At 38.7% G+C, this 23,616-nt stretch overlaps 1 protein-coding gene across 4 annotated transcripts in view; it reads left to right on the top strand.

Annotated features, from left to right (window-relative positions):
• The window catches only part of AKAP7 (A-kinase anchoring protein 7), a 166,182-nt gene that overhangs the window by 68,985 nt on the left and 73,581 nt on the right, over positions 1 to 23,616 (top strand). For all 4 annotated transcript variants that reach the window (XM_037842762.1, XM_037842765.1, XM_037842766.1 and 1 more), the window contains exon 6: positions 19,554 to 19,666. In XM_037842762.1, coding sequence (XP_037698690.1) covers positions 19,554 to 19,666 — 113 coding nt within the window. The remainder of the gene's footprint in view (positions 1 to 19,553; positions 19,667 to 23,616) is intronic.

Genomic DNA, 23,616 nt, shown 5'->3' with positions numbered 1-23,616 from the left:
TTAATTACTACAGTTTGAAAAAAACAAAACATCTTACTTTTTAAAAATATTACAAAATTTTACAAATTTATATGAGCATTGTTAGGGCCTCTCCCAAGACTCTGGAAGAAGTCCAGCAAGTGAGGGGTCCTGAAACTAAACTTCCTTTTATTCATAGGAAACCTACCTCTATATCCTCTCACTAGTAAGACCAGTGGTTAGCTTTACTTCACAAGAGACAGCAAGCTGGCTCTGCCTGCTGTCTCCTGTTTAACCCCTGGGTGGCATTGGGTAATATGCTTTACATTAGCTTCCTAATCACTATAAAGAGGCTATTGACAATTACGCTTCCTAAAAGACATGAGTGCAGTTTTTAAACTGTAATATTTTTATTAATATTTATATATTTTATTAGTATTAGTATTAGTATTAATAATTAACTTGAGGTTATAAAAGTTGCTTTTGCCTTTCTGAATTCTTAGCATCTAGTCTCTACAATGTTTGCTCCTCTGTGGCAAACCTAGATGAAATTAAGGCATAGCAAGACTACAGCCTTGCTATGCATGGATTCCTAGCACACAATTATCCCTTTTCAATGAGGAAAAGGTTTCCCTGGTAACCTGCTTTACTATCCCTGTTTCCCATATATACCTGAAATAGCCAAGCATTGGTTGAGTGTGCAAATTATTATTACTATTTAGCAATCTCTGTAGGCACTGAGCAAGTTTTTGAATATAACTTTTTAAAAAGTTTCACATCTTTTTTCCCTCTTTTTAAACTTTGTTGAAATGCACTGGAACAGAAACACTTGATTTTTTAAAAATTTGTGTTTTGAACAGAGAGATGTAGGAATTTGCTCACATCAAGTGGTCATGCTAATGTCATCCCAGGTGACTCATAGCTCGCCTCTAGGGTAAATATGGAAACACAGTGATATTCCCAAATTTTCTGAAAAATTGTAGAAGTGCATCATTCAGTACTTTTCATTTTTACTTCCTTATTTGTCTGTGCATGCATATAAATGAAAGAGCACAAGAATTTTCAATTCCTAATATTTACACTTGTAAAATAGCACAAAATCGATCTTTTCAAGATGTTTTTATTGAATCAAATTGAATTGAGGCAAAACTTCAAATTATATTCATATTTATCTGACAGACTGAATTTAAATTTAAATTTTCTCTCTAATACTTTGCCTAGAAATCAAGTTTTCAGAAAAGAAATGTTAAATGCTAGAAAACGAATCTGGTATCTTAAGAAACTTATATCACTTAAGTTCAAAGGGAACACATTATTTTAAAGTGATTTGGAAAGGAATGAGCAATAATAAAAATATTTCTTGGACTGTGTCTTTTAATAATTCTGAGTAGATCTGAGATCATTTTGTAATTGTATTACAGCAGCAACTCTGTAGAAATACAATAATGTTTTAAATTTATTCCCACAGTTCTCATAATTATTTAACCAATATACAGAAAGTGATATATAACAATCCAAGCAATATACATAATGTAACAAAGGGACTAATTTAAGACCAATTTTAGGTGTTACAAAGTATTAAGATGATGGTAACCATATCACTGGATGCCTATTGCCAGGACTGTGCCTTCTTTATCCATTGTGTTCTAAAGAGTTCAAAATTAGCTTTTTCATGTATTATGTTTGGCTTCTTAATCATTCAACATTTATTTATTGAACAACCACTATTTTGTAGATACTGTGCTAGATATTGGTGATATAAATGATATAAATGATATAAACAAGAGTAATGGTACAAGATCTCTGGTATTGATAATCTAGGTATAACAGGATGCCCAGATGGGATTTTTCCTGTTTTCCCAGAATTGCTGCAGAGGCTCAAAATAATACATAAAAGGTACAAAGTTCTTGCACTGTAAATTCAGAGATTCACAAGCAGTTGGGGCTAGTCACCTACTGTCAATGTCTAATGAGAGGTACCAGTTTAAGGATCTTCTCTACCACACCCGATGGCCATCCTCTCTGACAGTCAAAATAAATAGAATCCTGAGAGGTAAGACAGTGAAAGGCTTTTTAAGAAGTGCAGGAGGCGGGGCAAGATGGCAGACTGGTGAGCTGTATGTTTTAGTTACTCCTCCAGGAAAGTAGGTAAAAAGCCAGGAACTGCGTGGACTGGACACCACAGAGCAATCTGTCTTTGGGCATACTTCATACAACACTCATGAAAACGTGGAACTGCTGAGATCACCGAAATCTGTAAGTTTTTGCGGCCAGGGGACCCGCGCCCCTCCCTGCCAGGCTCAGTCCCGGGGGAGGAGGGGCTGTCAGCTCCAGGAAGGAGAAGGGAGAATTGCAGTGGCTGCTCTCATCGGAAACTCATTCTACTGATTCAAACTCCAACCATAGATAGACTGAGGCCAGACACCAGAGACTCTGAGAGCAGCCAGCCCAGCAGAGAGGAGACGGGCATAGAAGGAAAACAACACGAGAAGCTCCAAAGTAAAAGCAGAGGATTTTTGGAGTTCTGGTGAACACAGAAAGGGGAAGGGCGGAGATCAGGCCTTGAGGCACATATGCAAATCCCGAAGCAAGGCTGATCTCTCTGCCCAGGGCACCTTTCCTTAATGGCCCTGGTTGCTTTGTCTATTAGCATTTCAATAACCCATTAGATCTCTGAGGAGGGCCGTTTTTTTTTTTTTTTTTTTTTTTTTTTTTTTAAATCCTTTTTGCTTTTTCTAAAACAATTACTCTAAGAAGCTCAATACAGAAAGCTTCAAAGAATTGAAATTTGGGCACGTCAAGTCAAGAGCAGAACTAAGAGAGCTCTGAGACAAAAGGCAATAATCCAGTGGCTGAGAAAATTCACTAAACACCACAACTTCCCAAGAAAAGGGGGGTGTCCGCTCACAGCCACCATCCTGGTGGACAGGAAACACTCCTGCCCATCGCCAGCCCCATAGCCCAGAGCTGCCCCAGACAACCCAGTGTGACGGAAGTGCTTCAAATAACAGGCACACACCACAAAACTGGGCGTGGACATTAGCCTTCCCTGCAACCTCAGCTGAATGTCCCAGAGCTGGGAAGGGGGAGCAGTGTGAATTAACAGAGCCCCATTCAGCCATCATTTGAGCAGACTGGGAGCCTCCCAACACAGCCCAGCAGCCCAGAACTGCCCTGGGGGGACGGCACTCACCTGTGACATAGCACAGTCATCCCTCAACAGAGGACCCGGGGTGCACAGCCTGGAAGAGGGGCCCACTTGCAAGTCTCAGGAGCCATACGCCAATACCAAAGACTTGTGGGTCAGTGGCAGAGACAAACTGTGGCAGGTCTGAACTGAAGGATTAGACTATTGCAGTAGCTTTAAAACTCTAGGATCATCAGGGAGATTTGATTGATAGGGCCACCCCCCCTCCCCGACTGCCCAGAAACACGCCCCACATACAGGGCAGGCAACACCAACTACACACGCAAGCTTGGGACACCAATTGGGCCCCACAAGACTCACTCCCCCACTCACCAAAAAGGCTAAGCAGGGGAGATCTGGCTTGTGGAGAACAGGTGGCTCGTGGACGCCACCTGCTGGTTAGTTAGAGAAAGTGTACTCCACGAAGCTGTAGATCTGATAAATTAGAGATAAGGACTTCAACTGGTCTACAAACCCTAAAAGAACCCTATCAAGGACAGCAAATGCCACGAGGCCAAAAACAACAGAAAATTATAAAGCATATGAAAAAACCAGACGATATGGATAACCCAAGCCCAAGCACCCAAATCAAAAGACCAGAAGAGACACACCTAGAGCAGCTACTCAAAGAACTAAAGATGAACAATGAGACCCTAGTACGGGATATGAAGGAAATCAAGAAGACCCTAGAAGAGCATAAAGAAGACATTGCAAGACTAAATAAAAAAATGGATGATCTTATGGAAATTAAAGAAACTGTTGACCAAATTAAAAAGATTCTGGACACTCATAGTACAAGACTAGAGGAAGTTGAACAACGAATCAGTGACCTGGAAGATGACAGAATGGAAAATGAAAGCATAAAAGAAAGAATGGGGAAAAAAATTGAAAAACTCGAAATGGACCTCAGGGATATGATAGATAATATGAAGCGTCCGAATATAAGACTCATTGGTGTCCCAGAAGGGGAAGAAAAGGGTAAAGGTCTAGGAAGAGTATTCAAAGAAATTGTTGGGGAAAACTTCCCAAATCTTCTAAACAACATAAATACACAAATCATAAATGCTCAGCGAACTCCAAATAGAATAAATCCAAAAAAACCCACTCCGAGACATATACTGATCACACTGTCAAACATAGAAGAGAAGGAGCAAGTTCTGAAAGCAGCAAGAGAAAAGCAATTCACCACATACAAAGGAAACAGCATAAGACTAAGTAGTGACTACTCAGCAGCCACCATGGAGGCGAGAAGGCAATGGCACGATATATTTAAAATTCTGAGAGAGAGGAATTTCCAGCCAAGAATACTTTATCCAGCAAAGCTCTCCTTCAAATTTGAGGGAGAGCTTAAATTTTTCACAGACAAAGAAATGCTGAGAGAATTTGCTAACAAGAGACCTGCTCTACTGGAGATACTAAAGGGAGCCCTACAGACAGAGAAACAAAGACAGGACAGAGAGACTTGGAGAAAGGTTCAGTACTAAAGAGATTCGGTATGGGTACAATAAAGGATATTAATAGAGAGAGGGAAAAATATGGCAAACATAATCCAAAGGATAAGATGGCCGATTCAAGAAATGCCTTCACGGTTTTAACGTTGAATGTAAATGGATTAAACTCCCCAATTAAAAGATATAGATTCGCAGAATGGATCAAAAAAAATGAACCATCAATATGTTGCATACAAGAGACTCATCTTAGACACAGGGACACAAAGAAATTGAAAGTGAAAGGATGGAAAAAAATATTTCATGCAAGCTACAGCCAAAAGAAAGCAGGTGTAGCAATATTAATCTCAGATAAAATAGACTTCAAATGCAGGGATGTTTTGAGAGACAAAGAAGGCCACTACATACTAATAAAAGGGGCAATTCAGCAAGAAGAAATAACAATCGTAAATGTCTATGCACCCAATCAAGGTGCCACAAAATACATGAGAGAAACATTGGCAAAACTAAAGGAAGCAATTGATGTTTCCACAATAATTGTGGGAGACTTCAACACATCACTCTCTCCTATAGATAGATCAACCAGACAGAAGACCAATAAGGAAATTGAAAACCTAAACAATCTGATAAATGAATTAGATTTAACAGACATCTACAGGACATTACATCCCAAATCACCAGGATACACATACTTTTCTAGTGCTCACGGAACTTTCTCCAGAATAGATCATATGCTGGGACATAAAACAAGCCTCAATAAATTTAAAAAGATTGAAATTATTCAAAGCACATTCTCTGACCACAATGGAATACAATTAGAAGTCAATAACCATCAGAGACTTAGAAAATTCACAAATACCTGGAGGTTAAACAACACACTCCTAAACAATCAGTGGGTTAAAGAAGAAATAGCAAGAGAAATTGCTAAATATATAGAGACGAATGAAAATGAGAACACAACATACCAAAACCTATGGGATGCAGCAAAAGCAGTGCTAAGGGGGAAATTTATAGCACTAAACGCATATATTAAAAAGGAAGAAAGAGCCAAAATCAAAGAACTAATGGATCAACTGAAGAAGCTAGAAAATGAACAGCAAACCAATCCTAAACCAAGTACAAGAAAAGAAATAACAAGGATTAAAGCAGAAATAAATGACATAGAGAACAAAAAAACAATAGAAAGGATAAATATCACCAAAAGTTGGTTCTTTGAGAAGATCAACAAGATTGACAAGCCCCTAGCTAGACTGACAAAATCAAAAAGAGAGAAGACCCATATAAACAAAATAATGAATGAAAAAGGTGACATAACTGCAGATCCTGAAGAAATTAAAAAAATTATAAGAGGATATTATGAACAACTGTATGGCAACAAACTGGATAATGTAGAAGAAATGGACAATTTCCTGGAAACATATGAACAACCTAGACTGACCAGAGAAGAAATAGAAGACCTCAACCAACCCATCACAAGCAAAGAGATCCAATCAGTCATCAAAAATCTTCCCACAAATAAATGCCCAGGGCCAGATGGCTTCACAGGGGAATTCTACCAAACTTTCCAGAAAGAACTGACACCAATCTTACTCAAACTCTTTCAAAACATTGAAAAAAATGGAACACTACCTAACTCATTTTATGAAGCTAACATCAATCTAATACCAAAACCAGGCAAAGATGCTACAAAAAAGGAAAACTACCGGCCAATCTCCCTAATGAATATAGATGCAAAAATCCTCAACAAAATACTTGCAAATCGAATCCAAAGACACATTAAAAAAATCATACACCATGACCAAGTGGGGTTCATTCCAGGCATGCAAGGATGGTTCAACATCAGAAAAACAATCAATGTATTACAACACATTAAAAACTCGAAAGGGAAAAATCAATTGATCATCTCAATAGATGCTGAAAAAGCATTTGACAAAATCCAACATCCCTTTTTGATAAAAACACTTCAAAAGGTAGGAATTGAAGGAAACTTCCTCAACATGATAAAGAGCATATATGAAAAACCCACAGCCAGCATAGTACTCAATGGTGAGAGACTGAAAGCCTTCCCTCTAAGATCAGGAACAAGACAAGGATGCCCGCTGTCACCACTGTTATTCAACATTGTGCTGGAAGTGCTAGCCAGGGCAATCCGGCAAGACAAAGAAATAAAAGGCATCCAAATTGGAAAAGAAGAAGTAAAACTGTCATTGTTTGCAGATGATATGATCTTATATCTAGAAAACCCTGAGAAATCAACGATACACCTACTAGAGCTAATAAACAAATTTAGCAAAGTAGCGGGATACAAGATTAATGCACATAAGTCAGTAATGTTTCTATATGCTAGAAATGAACAAACTGAAGAGACACTCAAGAAAAAGATACCATTTTCAATAGCAACTAAAAAAATCAAGTACCTAGGAATCAACTTAACCAAAGATGTAAAAGACCTATACAAAGAAAACTACATAACTCTACTAAAAGAAATAGAAGGGGACCTTAAAAGATGGAAAAATATTCCATGTTCATGGATAGGAAGGCTAAATGTCATTAAGATGTCAATTCTACCCAAACTCATCTACAGATTCAATGCAATCCCAATCAAAATTCCAACAACCTACTTTGCAGACTTGGAAAAGCTAGTTATCAAATTTATTTGGAAAGGGAAGATGCCTCGAATTGCTAAAGACACTCTAAAAAAGAAAAACGAAGTGGGAGGACTTACACTCCCTGACTTTGAAGCTTATTATAAAGCCACAGTTGCCAAGACAGCATGGTACTGGCACAAAGATAGACATATAGATCAATGGAATCGAATTGAGAATTCAGAGATAGACCCTCAGATCTATGGCTGACTGATCTTTGATAAGGCCCCCAAAGTCACCGAACTGAGCCATAATGGTCTTTTCAACAAATGGGGCTGGGAGAGTTGGATATCCATATCCAAAAGAATGAAAGAGGACCCCTACCTCACCCCCTACACAAAAATTAACTCAAAATGGACCAAAGATCTCAATATAAAAGAAAGTACCATAAAACTCCTAGAAGATAATGTAGGAAAACATCTTCAAGACCTTGTATTAGGAGGCCACTTCCTAGACTTTACACCCAAAGCACAAGCAACAAAAGAGAAAATAGATAAATGGGAACTTCTCAAGCTTAGAAGTTTCTGCACCTCAAAGGAATTTCTCAAAAAGGTAAAGAGGCAGCCAACTCAATGGGAAAAAATTTTTGGAAACCATGTATCTGACAAAAGACTGATATCTTGCATATACAAAGAAATCCTACAACTCAATGACAATAGTACAGACAGCCCAATTATAAAATGGGCAAAAGATATGAAAAGACAGTTCTCTGAAGAGGAAATACAAATGACCAAGAAACACATGAAAAAATGTTCAGCTTCACTAGCTATTAGAGAGATGCAAATTAAGACCACAATGAGATACCATCTAACACCGGTTAGAATGGCTGCCATTAAACAAACAGGAAACTACAAATGCTGGAGGGGATGTGGAGAAATTGGAACTCTTATTCATTGTTGGTGGGACTGTATAATGGTTCAGCCACTCTGGAAGTCAGTCTGGCAGTTCCTTAGAAAACTAGATATAGAGCTACCATTCGATCCAGCGATTGCACTCCTCGGTATATACCCGGAAGATCGGAAAGCAGTGACACGAACAGATATCTGCACGCCAATGTTCATAGCAGCATTATTCACAATTGCCAAGAGATGGAAACAACCCAAATGTCCTTCAACAGATGAGTGGATAAATAAAATGTGGTATATACACACGATGGAATACTACGCGGCAGTAAGAAGGAACGATCTGGTGAAACATATGACAACATGGATGAACCTTGAAGACATAATGCTGAGCGAAATAAGCCAGGCACAAAAAGAGAAATATTATATGCTACCACTAATGTGAACTTTGAAAAATGTAAAACAAATGGTTTATAATGTAGAATGTAGGGGAACTAGCAGTAGAGAGCAATTAAGGAAGGGGGAACAATAATCCAGGAAGAACAGATAAGCTATTTAACGTTCTGGGGATGCCCAGAAATGACTATGGTCTGTTAATTTCTGATGGTTGTAGTAGGAACAAGTTCACTGAAATGTTGCTTTATTATGTAACTTTCTTGGGGTAAAGTAGGAACATGTTGGAAGTTAAGCAGTTATCTTAGGTTAGTTGTCTTTTTCTTACTCCCTTGCTATGGTCTCTTTGAAATGCTCTTTTATTGTATGTTTGTTTTCTTTTTAACTTTTTTTTTCATACAGGTGATTTGAAAAAAGAAGGGAAAGTTAAAAAAAAAAAAAAAAAAAAAAAAAAAAAAAAAGAAAAAAGACAAACAAGGGGAAAAAAAAAAAAAAAAAAAAAAAGATGTAGTGCCCCCTTGAGGAGCCTGTGGAGAATGCAGGGGTATTCGCCTACCCCACCTCCATGGTTGCTAACATGACCACAGACATAGGGGACTGGTGGTTTGATGGGTTGAGCCCTCTACCATAAGTTTTACCCTTGGGAAGACGGTTGCTGCAAAGGAGAGGCTAGGCCTCCCTGTATTTGTGCCTAAGAGTCTCCTCCTGAATGCCTCTTTGTTGCTCAGATGTGGCCCTCTCTCTCTGGCTAAGCCAACTTGAAAGGTGAAATCACTGCCCTCCCCCCTACGTGGGATCAGACACCCAGGGAAGTGAATCTCCCTGGCAACGTGGATTATGACTCCCAGGGAGGAATGTAGACCTGGCACCGTGGGACGGAGAACATCTTCTTGACCAAAAGGGGGATGTGAAAGGAAATGAAATAAGCTTCAGTGGCAGAGAGATTCCAAAAGGAGCCGAGAGGTCACTCTGGTGGGCACTCTTATGCACACTTTAGACAACCCTTTTTAGGTTCTAAAGAATTGGGGTAGCTGGTGGTGGATACCTGAAACTATCAAACTACAACCCAGAACCCATGAATCTCGAAGACAGTTGTATAAAAATGTAGCTTATGAGGGGTGACAATGGGATTGGGAAAGCCATAAGGACCAAACACCACTTTGTCTAGTTTATGGATGGATGTGTAGAAAAGTAGGGGAGGGAAACAGACAGACAAAGGTACCCAGTGTTCTTTTTTACTTCAATTGCTCTTTTTCACTCTAATTATTATTCTTGTTATTTTTGTGTGTGTGCTAATGAAGGTGTCAGGGATTGATTTAGGTGATGAATGTACAACTATGTAATGGTACTGTAAACAATCGAAAGTACAATTTGTTTTGTATGACTGCGTGGTATGTGAATATATCTCAATAAAATGATTTAAAAAAAAAAAAAAAAAAAAAAAAAAAGAAGTGCAGTGTCCAGGGGGAAAGACTATTTTCTTCTTTACCCAACAGATGTCTACAGGAATGCTGCTCCTTCCAAAATCCACTAGGCATGGGAAGCTTCATCCATTTGGCATGGGAAGCTTCATTCCTTATTCAATGGTAGGATTTCAGTGGCAGTGCCAGGTGAAAGCCAAGCCCCGGGGATGCTTTGTTTTACTCGCTTACACTGCGGGAGATACTGTAGGGATTTTTTTCTTTTAAAATTTCAAATTTACTTAAGCCAAAGTCTGAACTCGAAACCTGTTTCAGACTAAACCGCCATCCTCACCCTCACTCCTTGTTAACTTGGTAACCAACTTCACCTTGCCAATTACCGCAAGAGGGAGAAGCAGCGTCAGGAAACACCGTGAGGGCCTGAAATCGACCCACAGTCCCAGCGCTTTGGAAAGGTGCCATCCGCCGTGGCCTCAGACCAGCACAGCCACACAATTCAGTACCAACACGGCCCCGCGACGCGGCCGGGTCTCCTCTGCCCACCCTGGCTCGGGCCGCCTGCAATCATTTTTTAAAATGAGAAAAGTGCCTTTGGTTAGCATGATAAAAGTTTCCTTGTACATTTATCCCATAAAAGGAAAACTGAGAGATTTTTAGGATGTTTGTTTGAACATTATCCTTTGTCTCATTTTGACTTTCATTTCCTGCACAAGAAGGAGAGAAGGCATGCTTGGGTTCCTGCTCGTTGTGGGGAGTCTTTTCAGTTGCTGTGATCTTTGGACCCCTGTCAGCCGCTCCATCACCACATGGAGCCTTGGGCTTCTGACCAGCACAGGCTGGTGGGATCCCAATATCCAGTGACCTTTGGCCTTCACGGCCTGGGTTAGGTGCTCTCCAGAGACACAAGAACAAAGTAGTAGCACTTCATTTAGAGTGAGGCAAACACCAGCTTCTTCCCCCAGCCAGAATGTTTGCACCTCTTTTATTTACCTGTTTTTTAAATCAAACACTTAAATGGACTTAGTGCCAAGCATTATTCTCATCATCTTAGAAATATTAACTTATTTAATCTTAACAATCATGAGATGAGATGGGGAAACAGAAGCACTTAGCAGTTAGGTAATTTGATTGTAAATGGCTGATCCAGGACTCAGATCTAGCACTTTGGCTCCAGATTCTGGACTCTTAATTACTTTGCTGTCTGTTAAATTGTAAATTAGCAACTTGCCTCCCTAAATATTTTCCAAGAATACCCTTGTGATAGTTTGGAGGTTTTATGGACCCCAGAAAAGATCATGTTCTTAAAGCTAATCCCTTCTGTGTGTATAGACCTATTGTGGGTGAGACCTTTTGGTTAGGTTATTTCAGTTGAGGCACGCCCCAGGTGGGTCTTAATCCTCTTACTGGAATCCTTTATAAAAGCTGAGAGAGATGGACTCACATAGACAGAAGCTAAGAGAGACAGAAGACAGAGATAAAGACACAGAAGGTGAGAAGGAAAGCCATAGCTGGAGAAGCCAGAAGCTGAAAGCAATGAAACCTGGGAGAAAAGGGAGAGACCAGCAGATGCCACCATGTGCCTTGCCATGTGACAGAGAAGTCCAGGTATCGTCTGATGATGTCTTGATTTGGACATTTTCACGGCCTCAGAACTGTAAACTTGTAAACTAATAAATCCCCATTGCTAAAAGCCAGTTTATTGCTGGTATATTGCATTTTGGCAACTTTAGCAAAGGAAAACACCCCTTTCCTTCTTGCCTTAGTTGAAACCTGGCTCTTCTCTGAGATAACAGCTTCTGCTCATTCCACCAAATCCCTTACACCATGGGGCTCAGAGATGGCACTCACATTCTTAGTTCTCTGTTGCTTTTTTCTCTTGGTTCTACCTTCATACAAAAGCCTTTTCTTATTGGTGGTTCATGTTACCTGGGTTTGTTACCCTACACCTCTCGTTTTTGCTGTCCTCTGAATATTTCCTCTCACTTTTCGAGGACTTTGTTCCCAGGCATCAGCAACGTAAGGACACCCTATCCAGCCATCCTGGCTCAGTGGGAGCTTTGGAGTCAGAACAGAGTTTGCATCCCTGTGTAGCCTATGACCAGCTGAGTGCCTTTAAGCAATTTATTTAACTTCTCGAACTTTCAGTTTCTTTATTTATAAAATGGTCACAGTAGTAACTGGTCATAATAAATTGAGGTAACGTACATGAAGTGCTTAGCACAGTTTTTGCCGCATGTGGTGGTTTGAAGATGTATGTAACCCAGAAAAGTATGTTCTTAAAGTTAATCCATTCCTGTGGGTGTGGACTCATTATAAGTAGGACATTTTGGTGAGTAGGATCTTAATTTAAGATGTGACCCAACTCCTTCAGGGTGGGTATTAGTCCTCTTTCTGGAGTCCTGTATAAGAGAATGAAACTCAGACAAAGAAAGAAAAAGCCACAGAAGCAAGAAGCTGGGCAGTGAAACCCGGAAGAGAAGGGAGAGGCCAGCAGATGCCGTCATGTGCCTTGCCACGTGACAGAGGAGTCTAGGATCTCTGGCAGCTGGTCTTCAGGAAGAAAGCATCATATTGATGATGCCTTGATTTGGACATTTTCTTGGCCTAAGAACTGTAAGCTTGTAAGATAATAAATTCCCATTTTAGAAGCCAACCCATTTTATGGTATCTGCTTCTGGCAGCCTAGCAAATGAAAACAGCACGTATGCAATGTTTCTGAGACCTTGAACTCTGGCACAGCTGTCTGTGACCACAACCTCCCACCCTTCTTGTGATTCCACCTCTTTTCCATTACTGCTTATGCTCTTGAGCCTCACTGAGGCCATGGATCTCCTCTTTCAGGCTGTCCTGGTTTATTCCTTCTCAAACTGGCCCAGGCTGCATGATCTGTCACTCCCTTGGTGGCTCTTATTATCTTGTCTTCTTGACAGATGTCTGGCTTGTTAGCAAATGCTAATGGTAGATTAATCCAGTCATTTGCTTTTTTGCCCCAATACCTGGGCACAAGAAAAGCCTGACTTCTTGCCATGTCCCATAGTCTGCTCTATGCCCTGGCCCCTGTCCATATCTCTTGCTTCACCATGGTCCTCTCTCCTCGCCTGGCTTCTTTCAGGAGCTCGACAAGATCTTTCCTGCCATAGAACTTTGCAAATGCCTGAAGACTCCCTCTGCTTGGACCTTTACATTCTGTAGGTCTCCAAGGTCACCAGCTCAGCAGAGAGTCTTGCCCTGTTCACTCTAAGTAGAATGTCCTTATAAATCAAGTTCTCTCTCATTGTACCAGTGCATTTCCTTCCTATCCCTTATCACACGTTATAATTATCCAATTGTCTGTTGGTTTGACTGACTCTCCTACTAGATTAAGCCCCATGAGAGCAAGTACCATGGCTGTTTTGTTCATCTGTAGACCCAGCACTTTTTACAACCTGTGACGTGTGTTAGGTGCTTAATATGTGTTTATGAAATGAATCGAAAATGAAGAAATCACATAGTGTAGATTGTTTCTACTGCAGATGTGTGTTTTCCATACTCAGCAGCATCCTTTTCAGCTGTCTCACTGCTCTGCACAGTTCCTTCATTCACCCACTCTCACTGCTCAAGCCTCTCGTCCAAACTCCCTCTACCTCCCTCTCCTCTCTCAGCACATACAGCTGAGGCTGGGACCTGCTCAGTTCAAACCTTGTACCTAGCAAACCTACCTGCTACTGCATCAGTCTTTAAAATCTCATGTAGTTTTAGGAAAAGAGGTGTCTTTTTATCCTTTAGCTGTGTTCTTCATCTGATGGTTTCAATCTGGATGTTGCTCTACCAGTTATTTCTGCTCTCTCCTGTACTCCTGTATTTTTAACCTTTTCTCTTCATCAGCCTCTATCTCACAGCTTTATTAATTGGTCAAATCGTTCCCATCCTAAAAACAAACAGAACAAATTAAGAAAGCCCAAGACAACACGAAACCAGAACACTCCCTTGATCCTGAATCTTCCTCTAGCCTCTGCTTTGTAGCTTGTGTTGGTTTGGAGCTGTTATGTACCCCAGAGAACCCATGTTCTCTTAATCCAATCAGGTCTCTTATGGGTGGGGCCTTTTGATTAGATTGTTTCCATGGAGATGTGACCCCGCCCATTCAAGGTGGGTCTTAATCCTTTACTAGAGTCCTTTAAGAGAGCTCACAGAGTCAGAAGCCAAGTAAGACATTTTGGAGAGAAGCTAAGATATGTAATCTAGAGTCTTTCCCTGAGAGGAGCAAGGAGGACCCACAGGAGCTGAGAGAAGCTAAGAGAGATAAAAGCCCAGAGACATTTTGGAAAAAGCCGTTTTTAAACCAGAACCCAGGAGAAGGACCAGCAGACATCACCATGTGCCTTGCCTTATACAGAGGAACCCTAGATGCTTTCAGCCTTTCTTCAGAGGAGGTATCTTACTCTTGTTGCCTTGATTGGGACATTTTCATGGCCTTAGAACTGTAAAATTGTGGACTAATAAACCCTCATTGTAAAAGCCAATCCATTTCTGGTATATTGCATTTTGGCAGCTTTAGCAAACCGAAACATGGCTCTCCTCTTCCTAGCCAAAATCTTTAAAAGAGGAGCCTGTATACTCTAGCCCCAGTTCTTTACCTCTGCTTCCCTTTCTTGAACCTACTACTTTACCAGGTCACACCAGACAGAGCCCACTGTTGGCTTTCTGATTGCTAAATCTATTGGATGCTTAGGTTTTTAAGTTTACTAACATGACTAAGCACTACCTTTCTAAAATTCTCTTGATATCTGAGACACCACTTTCTAGTTTTTGTTTGTTTGGTTACTTAATAATCTTCTCAGTTCCCTTCATTGGCTTATTCCTTTATTCCTTAAGTGTTGGTACTTTCAGTGTTCCAAACCTAACCTTCTGCTTCTTAACCTTGTTTTTCCTCTTGCATTCACTATCCTGGTGAAATTCCCCATTATTCTAACAGGAACAGAAGCAAGGGATGTAGGAGTCATTCCAGACTCTAGCTTCACTCGTTCTGGACAGGTAGTCATCACATCCTATAAATTTTCTCTTTTAAATATCTCTTCCATCCCTCCCCTCTTTCCATCCCTGTGGCCATGACTCAGTTCCAGCTCTTTTCATCTCTTACCCAGCCTAGTGCAAAAGTCTCCTTGTCTCCAGTCTGACCCTTTGCTTCCAGAGTATTTTTCTGAAGCACAGAACTAATCCTTTTTATACCCTGCTTAAAAGAATTTATTGACTCCCTTTTGGATATAGGATAAAATCTATTCCTCTTACTGGGAATTTGACTCTTGCCCATCTCTCTAGCCTTATTTCTTGCATTGCCCCACCTGGAACTGCAGACCTAGCATGCTGAGCTACCTGCAGGGCCCCTGATACATTGTGCTCGCACTGCTGCCCTTGGTAAAGCAACTTTGCTTGCCTCCTGTGCCCAGAGAGCAAGCCCTCCTCTTTTATGAAGACTCATTTCAAGTGTTGTTTCCAAAACAAAGACTTTTTGTCTGATTCTTCAAGGTAGAAATGGCCATTTTCTCCTCTACTCATCCCAGGCCCTGTATAGATGTTTACTCTGGAAACTATAACCCTTTTTGCAGTCAATTTAGATATCTGTCTTTTTCAGTTAGAATGAAAGCTCTTTGAGGGAATCTTTCATCTTTGGGTCTCCAGAGTCTGCCACATAATGGAAGCTCAATTTTTTAATAGATGAATAAATAATGAAAAAATGTGTGATGTAAATGTAAAAATCTAACTGAAAGCACATTTAACCTTAGATATTCTCTTACCTCACTTAAATTCATGTCTAAATCTTTACATCAGAATAAAATCAGTCCTGGTGTTCTAGAGTCCATTATGGGTGACGTATCAGAACTCTACCTGACAGCTCACTCAGACTCACTGGTTGTTAGGAAAAGAAGGGACCCAAGAGATCATTTATTATGGCCTGATCATTTTTCCTGATACAGTTAAGTGACATGTCCAAGAGTGCATGTTGAATAACTGGGAGAACTGGGTCAGTGTTAGAATGCTCCATCTGGTTCTTTTTTTTCTTAACCATGGTAGAATGAATGTGGTTTCTTAAATTCATTTTGACATCAGTGGGTGATTTTATTTTTTATTTTATTTTATTTTATTTTTTTAACTTTATTTTGAAATAAATTCAAAGTTACGGGAACAGTTGCAAAAACAATACAAACCCCATACACAGCATACCCTGACCCCGATACCCCGATCCACCAACTTTAACATGCTATCACATTGCCATTTCTTTCTTTCCCTCCCTCCCTCCCTGTCATCCATCATCTATTGCTCTGTCTTCTGAACATATGAGAGCAAGCTGCACACATCCTTGAACAAACACTAGAATTCACATATACAATTCAATGGGTGATTTGAAAGACTTGCTTTAAGAAAGGAAATGTTTTGAAATTCTATTTGACAGTTTTACACAGTAATCAATTGGAAATATATGTTCAGAATGGTGAGTATAAAAATTTTAAATTGGATTTCAGCATTATGTCAGCCTTTGTGGTTGAAACATAGTTCATTTGACTTTCTGAAACCATCTAAAATGAAACAGCTTAAGCAGCATATGGAAAGAATCCTTTAAATAGTAATAATAGAACGACAAAAAGCATTGTATTGCTTTTATTTCTTTAAAGTTTTAGATGACTAAAAAGTTATTCTACAATTTTATTAGTATTTTTCATATTATATGAGATAATTTTACTACAACTTACATGGTATTAGAAAATGTCTTCCAATTGGAAAGCATACAAGGAACTTAATTGTTTGCTATTCACAGTGTGTTGTTTAATCAGAAATCAGTCTTAAAACAAACATCTAACATATTACTTTCTATTACTTATACATGCTGAAATAGAATGTATATATTTAAAACTATATTAGGACTAGTTAATTTACATTTAGCATTCTAGACTATTTCTACTAATAAACCTCTTTGTGATTATTCTCAAATTAGAGATCATGCTAATTTATAATCACATAAACATTCCTCAGAATTTTAGAAAAGGGGAAAATGGAGTATATATAAAGTGTATATAATGTATATATAAAGCAGATATAATTAAAAATATGATTTTGTTAAAATTTATCTGTTACTGTTTACTTTGAGACAACTTTTAACAACTTACATTTTAAGTAAATGTATTATTGCTGCTGCATATTTCAAAGAGTTCACCCTTAGGAAAATCTTGTATGTAAAAATATATACATGTAAAACTTAACAAACAGATGAACTATATATATACAGAGAGAGAGATAGATAAAACTTACCAAAAAAAGCTGTGTTTATTAGATTACAAAAGGATTGTTTCTTTATAAAATTACTCATTTAAGTGTGTTCCTTTATATGGCAAAGTTTCCTAGTGTTTAAAATACATTTAAAAAAAATTGTTCGTCACAACTTATATCTTTAGCTGTGAGGCAAGCTATATCATTTAGGGAGCATTCTTAACTGACTTTTGAAGGATACCTGATATATTTGCTGTGTGATTTTCCATTGAGTGCTTGAAGGAATGCCTGTGGTATTAGGAGGAATTGAATAATTTCTTCAATTATTCATGAGCTTCTCTTCTAGAACATAAGCTAATATAGATGAAAAATGGCATGTGTTTTTTCATATTAGCAAAAACTTTTTATCTCAAAAATAGTATTTCTGTGATTATCATCCATTATTCTGATGAAGCAGTAGGTTATACTGCTATTAGGAATATAAAACTGAATACTAAGAAATGCTTTTCAAAAAGAAGGCATTTTCTTTTGCCCTACTTCTTTGGACCTAGAGAAGGTAGTATATTGACTTAAAAATTCAAATGGGCTTTGTGACAAATACCATTTAAAATATTATTTAGAAGGTATTGTAAATAAAGATCTGCCATCAAAGATTTTAGCTCCAGTGAATAATGAGAACTGTTGGATCAAAATTTGATGTAACTGAAACCAGTAAATTGAAAAATGTTGTTTCCTTAGAATCAATAAGTTTGTGTATTAAATGAGATAATATGCAAAAGCTAATGTAAAGAGTAAAGAACAATACAAGTATATACTATTTTAATTTCTGTTAATAAAAGTCTTTTCTTTATAGCCATTCTATTTTTTGATAACTCTGAGCATTGGGAAACCCTTTTCTCTTCTGGGCTGAAATCTGTGCTATTAGAGAATAAGCTCCATGAAAGCAGGGACATATTTGCTGCCATCAGACATTGGCACATGTGGGAAGGGCTCAGGGAATAAATTGAATAAATGAATTTGTGCTCCCACACCTTTATGCTATTTCTGTTTTCTGGGGTGACGTGTATGTGCGGTAATTCTTTATGTATTTAAAGACTTGGGAATTATGCCCTATATTTCTTTAGTCAAATCTTAGGAATTTAGTAAATTTGTCCACCATGGTATAAGTAAATCCATATGAGATTACCAATATTTGACTATTTTTGACCCACAAGTTTTGTCTATATCAACCTAATATTTCAACTCTAGGTTCATTTAAAACAGGCCAAAATAGAGAAGGCCAAAGCTGGTTTATAACAGGAAAGTTGAGAAAAGATATATGTACCTTTTTGTAATTTATATAAACTGTAAATTGATAAGCTAATTACAGTAGTAAGTGTATGACTCTGTTTTGTTTCGTATTCATGCTGGACTGTTCTCTTTCTTTTTGGCTGCCCCACATCTAATGTCACCACTGTTTTCCTCATTGTTCAGTTTCCCAGCTGCTAAAGCAAATACCACACAATGAGTTGGCTTAAACAGTGGGAACGTACTGGCTCATGGTTTTGAGGCTTAAGAAGTCCAGTATCGAAGTATCAGCAAGGCGATACTTTCTCCGTAAAGACGGTGACGTCCCGGGGTGGGGGTGGGGGGGGGCACCACTGGTTAGAAGCCACGTTTTAGAAGGGACATTTCACCTCAGTTCTGAGTGATCTGTGGTTTCAGTTTTCAACTTTGGATAATTTGTTCAATTAGTTGGTATCCAAGACTGACCATTTTAAGTAGAACTTGTTTTTGTATGCTAGGGTTGATTGTTAGCAAGGGAAAGAGAGGGGGCAAAGCAAGAGAGAGGGGGAAAGAGGGAGAGAGGGACTATAAATAACATAATAATGCCAAGATTTGGAAAATAAGGAGAGTCAAAGAATAAGATTAAAACTGAACTATAACCATATCATCCAGAGATAACCACAATTAAATGTTTTATGTGGATACATCTAGGCTTTAATTAAATATATAAATATAAATAATATGCATATGCATTTTTGCATAAATTGGTGAGTTCATAAATTTATAAACTCAAAGGATTTTAGATATGAAGGGTTACAGTTAAGGTTGGTCCTTTTTTTATACATGTGGAAACCACTGGGATGTTCAGGAAAAATTAGCATCCTATCAGCCAAATAATTGTTTTATGTTCCCTTTTTAAATTATTGCTTTTGGATGCTTTACTCAAAGTTTGAGAGGATAGAAATTTGCTTGTCATATAATGTTTGTTATACATTTTGTATTTTTCTCTCTCTCTCTTTTTTTAATGTGTGTAACATGTATATAAGGTAATTTTCATTGTAAAATAGTTTATTTTTTTGAATTGGCATTTTTGTAATTAAAGACAACTGTGTTACGGTTATCATTTTTGCATTTCTTTTTATTTTCTTCAGAGGCTGCTAAAAGAACATTTCAAGAAAAGGGCATCTTGGCAGGAGAGAGCAGAAGTTTTAAGCCTCATTTGACCTTCATGAAGTTGTCAAAAGCACCAGGGCTCCGTAAGAGAGTGAGTTCACATTTCTCTCGTCAGCCGTGTTTTCCCAGGCCACAGCAGCTGGAAGCATGGCGTGGGCATGTGGGCCATTTGTGGAGGGTGTTGGTGCTCTACCACTGCAACTCTTGGGACTTGGAGGGATGTTGATTTCTCTCTCCTATCCATGCCCTCCCACCCCCGCCCAGCTCCCCCATCCCCTCCAGTTCCCAAGGATGTCAGGAAGGCTCTCATCGCTCCGTGGAGGCTGCTACAGCTGTGCCCTCCTTTGCTGCTGTGGCTATTTGTTGCATACTCTGACCATCATCTGCTGCCACTTTTATTGCCACATCTGCTTCGTCCTTTTAATAGCCGTGCGGCAGCACCACAGTTTTCTTTTGGCTGCTTTCTTTGCTTCTTGTTGTTTGCAGCCTGCTTTTCTCAAAGCCTCCTCCACTGGCCTCCGTATACGGGTGCTGCTCCCTGCAACTGGGTTCTTCACGGTGGGGAGAGCTTTCCTACTCCCCCTTTATTTTAGCTTCTCAAGATTCCCAAAAGACCACCTTGCTTTTTTCAGCACTTACCTCCCCTGAGGATTTGGAGCAAGTGTACCAGGGACTGGGCAAGAGGGTAAGTGAGGGACCCCACCCCAAGACAAACTCAAAAGTCTTTCTCCCTGAGGATGGTCAACAGTGACATATGCTAAGGGACATGCCTTTTGCCTTCTACCTCAGGGTGACTTTCTGCCTGCTGAGGCCACCCCTCCCAAAGCAACTTTTGGCTTCATGAGTATTTCTCCTGGAATGCTAAGGCTACCCCTTCCTGCTTTCCCCCTTTCAGCCTAGGGGTTCCTCATGCAAATTAAGGTCTCTGATGGTTTGTTCTGATCTACCAGAGTTTTGGTAGATCCACACCCTGCTCTCCATGACCCTTTGCTGCAGCTACGCCACATTTGCAGCTCTAGAAGTAAAGGTGATGCTTAGTAAGTAGACCTTTTTTTAATTTTGGCACATTTTGTGTCTAATGTTTCTGTGCTCAGAAAGTCTTTTTGGTCCTTTAACAAATGGGTTTGCATGATATACCATCCTGTGGTTATGAGTTTTCTACAAACTGTTGTTAAAGATGTCCTCAAAAAGACACCTTGCACTTATACCAAAAAAAAAAAAAAAAAAAAAAAAAAAAAAAGAAGCCATCTTCCCTGTTGTTTTTAAATAGCATGCCACATATTTAATAGTAACTATATTAGGTACCATTCCAGAATATGTAAGATAAAAATAATTTATATAATAAATTTTGCAATCTGGAATAATTTAGAAAACTGTATTCTGACAGTTACCTCTTTACTCATTATCTTTCTTGTTTTGCTTTCAAATGGATTGTCCTCTTTCCAGTGGTTTCATACTTAAGCACAGAATGGCAAATCAATGGTGAAGGTAATGTCCCCTTTTCAAAAATTTTTTTTTTGTCTTTACACTATTAAATTTGAAGTGAGAGAATCAAAGGACATTTAGCAAAGGAGTGTTTAAACTAGTCTAGGATCTGTATTTCAACATTTCTGTGACTCCTTGGCAGTTACTTTCCCAGAATCACAGAACTGGACCCTTAATTTCCATGTGGGATTTGAGACTTAGAAAGGTTAAGTGACTTAAATGAAGTCACATTTTCCTTGGTTGTAGAGGCCTGTCGAGACTCCGTCTTACCTTGTTCGTATGTTTCTCTCCTCTGGCCAACTCCAGGTCATCCAGATGATTTCCTCTATGTCAGAACCTCCCTGGTCCAAATCATATTAGTTCCACCATGTATGATGGCCTACCACAGGATGGTGATCAAAACAGAAACAGTCTCTGCTTGAATGATATATCAAATCTAAATCACTTTATATTTTGGTAGGTTAAAGTGCTTAATCTTTAGAAACTTTTTATCTTACCATCTTTAAGAAAGCCAAATAAGAATTTTTTTTGTTTTTTTTTTTTTGACTTCTGCAGTGATTCCATTCCTATCACTACTATGACATTCAGTGTTTCTGAACACTTAAGGAAGTGTATCTTAAACTTTGAGAGTCATGAGTCATCTGAGTGCTTGTTGAAACTGCAGATTTCCACCTCCTACCTTCATGTCTGGAGTGGGACATAAGATGTTGGCTTCTGGTGTTTAATAAGTGCCACAGGTGATTCTGACCCAGGTGGTCTGTGGAGTAGTGTACTTGGAGACCCCACTACTTGAATATGTCCAGCAGTTTCCTTATGCAACAAATCATTGGTTCTACTGTAAAATTTAAAACCAATATGAAAAGATGACATACATAAAGGTTTCATTTATTTGCCTTACTGTGATTTGTGGTTTGGAATAGAGATTGTTTGAAGACGGCTTCTCAGTCTCTTTCTTCTCAACTTTTTTACATTTCCAGGTATCTATTTCTTCTCTGTCAGTGCCAATTGTCTTCTAGGTTTTTATTCTGGGTCCACCTATGTACAAGGGAGTAGCCATTGATGAAGGCAGTAATGGAATGTATTGCTGGCTTTCAGTGTTATTTAGACTGATAATGAAATATAAGGAGAGAGGGATGGGTGAAATGAAGATTTGCTTCATTTCAAGTACTTCATATTTTTATTTTTAAAGTTATTTTAACTATAGAAGTATCATGTGAATATATGTTCAAACTGTAACAATTCAAATACATACAAATGCAGAGAGTACAAGATACAATTTCTCACCATCCTGCTAATACTTTCCTTGCAATGTATTTTCTCAGCAGGTAACTACTGCTAGTATATCCTTTCAGACTTTTTCCCATGCACAACACACACACACACACACTCACACTGTATACACACACGTGCATATGGTTTTTTTTAAAACAAATAGGATCATACTCTGTGTTATTTTGATGCATCATCATTTTCATTTAAATATTCCCTATTGGATGAATAATTAGGCTGATTTCTGTTTTTTTTTTCTTTTGCCACCAGAAACAAAGCTGCAGTGAATATCCTTGTCCATTTTGGGGACGGGGGTGTGAGGTAGATATGCCAGTGTATCAAAAGACCAGTTTCTCAAAGTGGAATTCCAGGTCAAAGGATGTTGTACATTATACTTTTTAAAAAATACTGTGGATTGCCTTTTAAGATTACGATGCATAAATTTGTGTTAGAAGGACTATCAGAGATTATGGATGGTGGCTTATAAATTTGTGTTGCTCTTTTAGCTGTGAATTACGCAACTCACAGAAAAAAAATTCAACATATTCAGATCCTTTATCCAAGAAGTTCTTGCTGCTGAGATTATCTTAAGAAAATAATTCAAAAGAGGGAAGTCTTTTGCACAAAAATGTTTACTGAAGCATTATGTATAATAGCAAAAAATTAGAAGTAACTTCCACAGCAACAGTAAATACTATGATAAATTATATTAGTGATTTAAGCAGCTATTAAAATAGGTAATTATGAGGATTGTGTAAGAACATAAAAAAGACAAATAAAATTTAGAATGTATGCTGTAACTACAGTTCTATAAAAATAGTTTCCCTGCCAACACTTTAATGCATTTCAATGTATTTCCAAGGGAAAATCAGTTAATAGAACCGACCTTAATGTCATCCAGAATATTCCCTTGATACACTGAGGATTCCTATCTTGGCTGGCTGGGGTTCTGAGGGAAGGTGGTGCCTTGGTGAGCTGTGGAAGGATGTAGTGATAAACAAGCTGGATGCCCCATGGAATGTCAGGGCTGAGGGGAAGCCACTAGACTCCATGAACCTGATGGTGCACCGCTATCTTAGGGAGTGTTCCTTTAGTTTCTGGTATGGACAGGTCTACCACTAAGATGCTCTGTTTTTAAGTTTGGTGCCAGTTGGTGAACGCTGTGTATTTTCATTTATCCTGCTCGAAGGTCTTTCTGACATCGTTTTGCATAGCAAGTATATGCTGGTAAACTGCTTAGATCCTCATGGTCCAGTTGTAGAAGTAGATATCATAATTTTTGGTAAA

The sequence above is a fragment of the Choloepus didactylus genome, chromosome 7 (genome assembly GCF_015220235.1).
Source record: "Choloepus didactylus isolate mChoDid1 chromosome 7, mChoDid1.pri, whole genome shotgun sequence".
NCBI classification, from domain to species: domain Eukaryota; kingdom Metazoa; phylum Chordata; class Mammalia; order Pilosa; family Megalonychidae; genus Choloepus; species Choloepus didactylus.
This window is presented reverse-complemented; position numbering and strand designations above follow the sequence as displayed.